This window comes from Setaria italica, chromosome VII, assembly GCF_000263155.2.
Source record: "Setaria italica strain Yugu1 chromosome VII, Setaria_italica_v2.0, whole genome shotgun sequence".
Taxonomy (NCBI): domain Eukaryota; kingdom Viridiplantae; phylum Streptophyta; class Magnoliopsida; order Poales; family Poaceae; genus Setaria; species Setaria italica.
In genome coordinates this window covers 14,656,711-14,664,074 of record NC_028456.1, presented here as the reverse complement: position 1 = coordinate 14,664,074, position 7,364 = coordinate 14,656,711, and the positions used below count along the sequence as shown (strand labels likewise).

General features: G+C 44.0%; 1 protein-coding gene across 1 annotated transcript; it reads left to right on the top strand.

Moving 5' to 3' along the window:
- The first annotated feature begins 1,112 nt into the window (after nucleotides 1-1,112).
- LOC101782070 (probable protein phosphatase 2C 38) lies at nucleotides 1,113-6,420 on the top strand. Its single transcript, XM_004975213.4, has 5 exons — nucleotides 1,113-1,967; nucleotides 3,218-3,556; nucleotides 3,684-3,801; nucleotides 5,161-5,384; nucleotides 5,500-6,420. The coding sequence occupies exons 1-5, from the start codon at nucleotides 1,491-1,493 to the stop codon at nucleotides 5,896-5,898; spliced, it is 1,557 nt and encodes a 518-aa protein (XP_004975270.1). The 5' UTR covers nucleotides 1,113-1,490; the 3' UTR covers nucleotides 5,899-6,420.
- The last annotated feature ends 944 nt before the right edge of the window (nucleotides 6,421-7,364 follow it).

The window sequence follows — 7,364 nt, the reverse complement described above, 5'->3', positions numbered from 1 at the left end:
AGGCCTGGCTGAACATCAGAGCCAGGCCAGCCACAGCAGGTCTGGTGTGTGCAGCATGCGCATGCGCGGTCTGCTGATCGTGTTGAGCCAGGTGCGGAAGGAATGCTGATTGGTTGCATATAAGGTCTTGTTTAATTGTCAAAGTTTGGAGGTGCCAAATTACTGTTACAGCACTGTAGCATACTGTAGTGTTTCGTTTGTATTTGTGAATTATTATCCAAACATTGACTAATTAGGCTCAAAAGATTCGTCTCGCAAAGTACAACAAAACTGTGCAATTAATTTTTAATTTTGTTTACATTTAGTTTTTAAGCCCTTGTTTAGTTCACCCCTAACTCCCAACTTTGGCACTATGCAAAAAGAAGATTCCCCATCATATCAAACTTGCGGTACATGCATGGAGTATTAAATGTAAACGAAATTAAAAATTAATTGCACAGTTTTATTGTACTTTGCGAGACGAATCTTTTGAGCCTAATTAGTCAATGTTTGGATAATAATTCACAAATACAAACGAAACACTACAGTATGCTACAGTGCTGTAACAGTAATTTGGCACCTCCAAACTTTGACAATTAAACAAGACCTTATATGCAACCAATCAGCATTCCTTCCGCACCTGGCTCAACACGATCAGCAGACCGCGCATGCGCATGCTGCACACACCAGACCTGCTGTGGCTGGCCTGGCTCTGATGTTCAGCCAGGCCTGAGACGTCTGACCAACCAATCACGCCCTAAGAGATCCGTGAAATGCTGTGAAAGTGTGCCAGAGAAGACAGAGTGCACGGCCCGTTTCTTTTCCGTGCGCCGCGCACGCATCCAAAGTCGCCGGCGCCACCGCTCCAGGGTCCAGGCACGCACACGACCGACGAGCGGCCCCCACCGCCAGCTGCGACGCTGCAGGTAATCTGCCGCCGACGCTGATCCCCCGCCCATCATTCCCACCGCCCCCCGTGGCCCCGTCCAGTCCGTCGCCGTCCCAAGCAAACCACCAACGTTTTCCCCTGGCCTCCCGTTGCGTCCCGTCGCTTTCCTCCAGGGACGACGAGGCGAGCAGGGGGAGATCCTCTCCTCTCCTCTCCTCCGCTTCTCTCCTGGTCCGCAGCGCCCGGCCTCGGAGGCCCACCAGTTCTCCACCACACGGCGACGCGGGCGGCACGAGCTCGTCCCGTAGCTGCCACTGTTGCTTCGCTCGGGCTCGGCTCGCTTTCGCCGTCGCGGCCGCACAGCGCACAATAATATCGGCGGCCAATAAACAACTGCGCTTGACCATTCCACCCCTTTCCTTCGCCCCCGCCACGACCGCGTCCCTCGCGCGCTCCCTCCCTCGCGGCCACGTCCACCTCCACCTCCCTCGCGGTCTCAACCCCCCTTTCCAAGATCCGACCCGGGGGGCCAGCCCGGCCATGATCTGATTGTTTCCGAGAGCCTCGCAGGAGCAGGATTGCAGGGAGCCTCCACTCGAGAGTTTCTTGGCTGCGGCTTGCGATGGTGGCGGTCACGGCGGGGAGAAGGGCAGGCGCCGCGGGCGGCGTGGGCGGCGGCCGCCGGCGCGCGGGATGCGGCGAGCAGTCGCAGGCGCAGCAGAGGCTGCTGGCGGTCGCCGTCGCCGCGCGCTTCGCGGAGGCCGGGCCGACCCCGTCCGCTGAGGCCTCCGGCGGCGGCGGCGGCGGCGGCAGCTGCTGCGTCGAGCTCCTCGAGTGCCTGCTCGCGGCGCTGGGCGTCAGCGTCACCGCCGTCGCACCGGCGCCCGCGCAGTACAAGTGGGCCGTGCGCTCGATCCGGCGCCGCCGGCCCCGCGGCGCGGCCTCCGCGTCGTCCGCCGAGGGCCGCCGCTCGGGGGCCGCCGAGCCCGCGCCCCCGGGCCGCATCGCGGGGAACGGCGCCTCCGCCTCCGCCGCGGCGTCGCTCTACACCATGCAGGGAAAGAAGGGCGTCAACCAGGACGCCATGGTCGTTTGGGAGGTAACACCCACAACCACCATTTCCTCTTGCGCAGTAAAGATGCCCAGTAAAGAAATTGTTTTTATCTCCCACCATCTACACCTTTTTCATCCGATTCCTCCCCGTGATGTGAAGCTCGTAACGCGGACGCTCTAGAAGCAGGTTTCTGATACGACGAAAACGAAACATGTTCATGGTTTGTTGAGCTCTGCTTTGGCCAGATGTGATGTTAACGTGCAATAGCAGAAGTGTCTGGCTTTTACGCTATTTTTTAAATAGGAGTTTTTAGGTATGCTTGAGCTGGCCCCGACAACGAAAGATTTTAACTTTGACACGGGACGTACATGTGTCATGACGTCCTAGAATGCCTGCCCGAACCCCCCTACATCTGGATTAGAATACCAGTTCGATTCGTCTCCCCTTACCGAGCTTCACATGGATCGCCAGTGGACGTTGCCGATCGAGGGTGGTTTACTTAGTAATTTAATCAGTGCTTAATAATTGCTCTCCAGATGGAGAAACCTGGAAGCAGTAAGGGGCTCCACTTGATCCTCATCCTTATCCTTAGTATTTCTGTTTATGGACAGTCTTATCTGCTTGATGTACTTGTTGGATTTACTGATGGGACGTGCCATTTCCTTATATTTTATTAAGTTATTATTTGGTTATCGACATGTATTATGCCACATAAGATGATCTTGTCTGTTTAGATTTAGGTTTCGCTAGAATCTTCTTCATGGTTCACTGATTTTGGCTATCTATCTGTAGATGCCACATAAGTTGTCCTTATTTCTTTCTGACTTAGATTTCATTAGAATCTTCTACACAGTTCACTGAATTCTAAATAGTGCTGTCATTTGTTGCTGTGGCTGGCTGACTGCCAGCTTACCTTGTGGGCTGAAACATGTTAATGATGCAGCTGGCAAAATAAATCTTTGCATGCATTGCCATTTGAAATTGATGTCCATTGTGGGAAACAAGAGTGTAGTCATTTCAACATTTTCATTCTCAGCCCCTGCTTTAATGAGGCAAAAGAGGTCAGATGATTATAGCATGTCATATGCTTGGTCATTTTTCATCAACTTCTTCCTGAACCTAGACTTTCTAAGTCTATGTGGTGATGGCTATGGAGTGATCATTTTCTAATTCTTAATTGGTTTAATTGTAAACTGCACCTAGAATGATTGTGCAGTCTTGATTTCCATGTTGAGGATGCCCTTTCTGGTATTATATAGTTGGTTCCAAGAATAATGCTTGCTTTTCACTTGCAGAATTTTGGTTCAAAACATGACACCGTGTTTTGTGGTGTTTTTGACGGCCATGGACCAAATGGGCATTTGGTTGCCAAGAGGGTCAGAGACCTTCTCCCTGTAAAGTTGAGTGCAAATTTAGGAAGGAATGGGACTACTACAGGAGGTACTACTCCACACAGGGTTGAAGACACTGACGCTTCCCTTGAAAATGAGGAGAATGGCGAGCACCCAGAATTTTTCCCAGCATTGAGAGCTTCATTCTTGCGGGCATTCTATGTTATGGACAGGGATCTGAAATTACACAGAAATATTGATTGTGCATTCAGTGGAACAACAGCAGTTACAGTATTCAAGCAGGTAGAACTACACCTATTTTGTTGGTCAATACTGAATCTTTTTATGATGTCTAATGTCCTTTCTTTATTGAAAAGCTGCAGCTGCATCTTTTTTAAGCTCCAACCCATTTATCTTGCTGTTTCTACAGGGACAAAATCTTATAATTTGTAACTTGGGGGATTCTAGAGCTGTCTTGGGTACTAGAGACGAAGATAATCAACTAGTTGCTGTTCAGTTGACGGTGGACCTCAAACCTAGCATTCCAAGTATGATTCTGTACCTAGTGTGTTACTTTGGAAGTCTACTATATGATGATGGATTTCTTCTTCCGTTGTTTAGTGCTAAGCAATTCATACTTATATGTTTCCTAATTACAAGGAGTGTGACATCACTATCATTCTTTTGCCTTCTGACATTATAAGTTTTCTCAATTCTGAAAAATATTTAACTGTCTTGTGACCGTGTAACAAGTTTAGTGGGTGATTCAGTTGTGTATGTCAGTGAAGCTTCTGAAATAGGTGCATACGCCTGTAACCTTTTAAGAAAACTACTTCATGATATACCTGTGAAAGGAGCTTGTTGAGATCAGGTTGTATTTGTTGTTAAACTGCTGCAGTTCTCATAACTAGGCGAAATGATATATTTTTACTTTTTCCTTCTGTTTCCTGAGGGAGTTTATAGTGATCATCTGTGCATTTAATCTTAAGATTACCTTACTTTTAGCATTCAATGTTGTAGAATTTGAGACCAAAACACCTTTGTAAATTACTTTAAATTGAGATCTTCTTGCAGGACAAATATCCAAAAAAATTGTTGGTATAGCTGAAAAGATATTATGCGCTTGATTATCTTCTCCATTCTATTTTGGTTTAGATCAATCATGAGATTATATGTTTCTCTGCCAATATGATACCTTTCTATGATTGTCTGGAATGGGAATAATTTTCATTACCTGAAACAGCGGTGTAGTATAATTTTTGAATCTGATCCTTTGGAATGCATCATCTCGCAAGAGTGATTCATACATGACATATTTAATTTTTAGATGCTGGTATACTAATATTCGTTTTTCTTTTAACCATTTGTGCTCAGAGGTATAATAAGATAAAAAAAACTGATAATTATTGCAGTAATATAAAAGAAAAAATTTTGGTAATTGCGTCTAGCAGGCATTTTACTTCAGTAAAAGTACTTCTGCATCTGCCTCATCTTCACACAAGCTTAATTTTGATTTGCCTAGCCCATAGTATAGATTTTCTGTTTTTGAATGCACTATAGTTTTAACTAAGTGCATTGAAAGAATTTGAAGGTTCCTTTCAATATTGTGGTGTATTAAGACATATCATTCAGTGGAGTCCTTTTTTATAAATATCCTTCCAAGGCTATAATGCTCATGCATACTCTGCAAAGCAAATGTTTCTATAAACTGTATTCCGTAAACTTCTTGTGTTGATATGTCAATTGCATCTGGGCAATAGTCAGATTATGCTTTCATGCCAAATGATGGTGAAAGAGCACATCAAATGGCTGTTCCCTTCTATTATTTTCCTTTGTTAGCATGAAGTAATTTTGGTGCTATGATTTCTAGCTATTGTCTGAAACAAAGCCAATTGAATCATTTACAGGTGAAGCAGAAAGAATCAAGCAACGAAGGGGTAGGGTATTTTCTCTTCCAGATGAGCCCAATGTTGCACGTGTGTGGCTTCCGACATTCAACTCGCCAGGATTGGCCATGGCAAGATCATTTGGAGACTTCTGTCTAAAGAATTATGGTATTATTTCAATGCCTGATGTTTCATACCACTGCATCACTGAGAAGGATGAATTTGTTGTGTTGGCGACTGATGGGGTGAGAACAAATTTACATAAACATATTGATTTCTGTATATTTATAGAATTAGATATTGTTAAGAGCTCTGAAGATTTTTGCTATATCATTGTCTGGGTTTCTTCGCTGAATGTAGGTATGGGATGTACTTTCCAATGATGAAGTTGTTAGCATCATCAGCAATGCTCCTTCACGGGTCTCAGCAGCCCGGTTTCTTGTTGAATCAGCTCAGAGAGCATGGAGGACGCGGTACCCCACATCAAAAACCGATGACTGTGCTGCTGTCTGTCTCTTCCTGAATACAGAAGCAGCAAGTGCATCCTCCAGTTCTGGAACCAAAGATTCGACGAACATAGAAGCGAGCAGCAGTATGCACTCATTAACTGTTAAATCAAGCACTGCGGTTCCTGCAAACCTTGTTACTGCATTGGTAGCGGACGAAGAGTGGTCTGTTCTTGATGCCGTCTCTGGGTCTGTCACTGTGCCAATTTTGCCAAAGCCTACTTCAGTTGTGAACGAGAGCACAAAAGATTGAGGTTACTTATCAACTGGGGTGGTGCCAGTTTTGCTGGACAGTTGTTCAGTTGTGTTGTGATTTTGCGTACATTGGAGGTGAAGCCAAGATCAGTGCCAAGTTTTGTTGGCGAATTGGGGAAAGTTATTTCATGCTGTATTCTGCATGACGGTATGGGTAGGACTGCAGCTTTCTTTTTTCTGTACAGGATTCATCGAGTTTAGTGTGGCCAATGCATAGTAATAATAGTCATAGCAGTAATAATGTACCAGCTATTGATGGATGAGCTGCTCAGATCCATGCATGGGATGAAGTTTCTCCCTTATTTTGTAATATATTCTTTTAGTTTTCGCAGAGATAAGAAGTTTTCTGTTAGGTGATGGTTTGTTTATGTTACAGTTTTCTTTGTCCATGTCTTGTAGTGTATTTCCGTTGATGTAGCTACAAACCATTCTGGTTGGATGCATAAGCAAGTTTTGTTCTGTAAGTCTTGTGTTATAGTTAGTGTAGTTACTAATGATTTGGAGCTTCAATATTTTTGTATATTTTGTGTTAGCAATGTTGACTAGTGTCCGCAAGGCGACTACTGTACAAACTACAGAATTTGAGGGTCTTTTGCTATATATACACAATATCACATGCGTGGATCTGACGTGGTGGTGGTGGGGGGGGGGGGTGCGGGCTGAACAAAAAGAGGCTGTAAGAAATTATTAATATGCAGGCGTAACATAGTTTTGCAAAAGGATATTTAATGGAGTGGTTAGAGCACGTGAGCAACATCCAAAGGATATTTAATGGAGTGGTTAGAGCACGTGAGCAACATCCAATGGATCCAAATTTAATTCCCCACGGGAGCGAATTAAATGGACCCCAAACCTCAACAGCCCCTGTTCCCTGATGAAATAATCATTCTCAATTATAATATGGTAAATAATCACAACAAATATCATTCTGTTCCCTGATGAAATAATCATTCTCAATTATAATTTGGTAAATAATCACAACAAATATCATTTTTAGTATTGTTGCAGCTAATCAAATAGGATACACACTCCATCCAGTTTTAGTATATGATATTATTGTCAATTTAATATTAGTATACAAATTATTGAGTGTCATATTTTTGCATCACCTGCCAAGAAATCAGACAAATTTTATTGCCACATTAGAACATAGCTTGGTCCCTTGCCAAATTTTAGATTTTTTAAAATAAAATTTAGGTACCATTAAAGATTAGAAATAGAACTATTCCCTCCATTCCGTGAAGAGTGCAATCTAGTTTTTTTCACATAGATTTGTTGGTTGAATGTAACTAACCAAACTTGCTAAAATCAGGACTAAGTATTAATTTTGACATGCAAATCAAAATTAACCACTTAATTAGTTAGATAGTTACGGTCCAATTCTTAGCATTGCACTCTTTTCTGAAAAACTTTCAAGCATCATAATTACATTTTTCATGGGATAGAGGAAATATATTATATACT

Coding starts and splice junctions, on each gene's coding strand:
- LOC101782070 (XM_004975213.4), top strand. CDS start 1,491: ATGGTGGCGGTCACGGCGGGGAGAAGGGCAGGCGCCGCGGGCGGCGTG. Junction 3,557..3,683: donor CAGTTACAGTATTCAAGCAG/GTAGAACTACAC, acceptor CTGTTTCTACAG/GGACAAAATCTTATAATTTG. Junction 5,385..5,499: donor TTGTGTTGGCGACTGATGGG/GTGAGAACAAAT, acceptor CGCTGAATGTAG/GTATGGGATGTACTTTCCAA.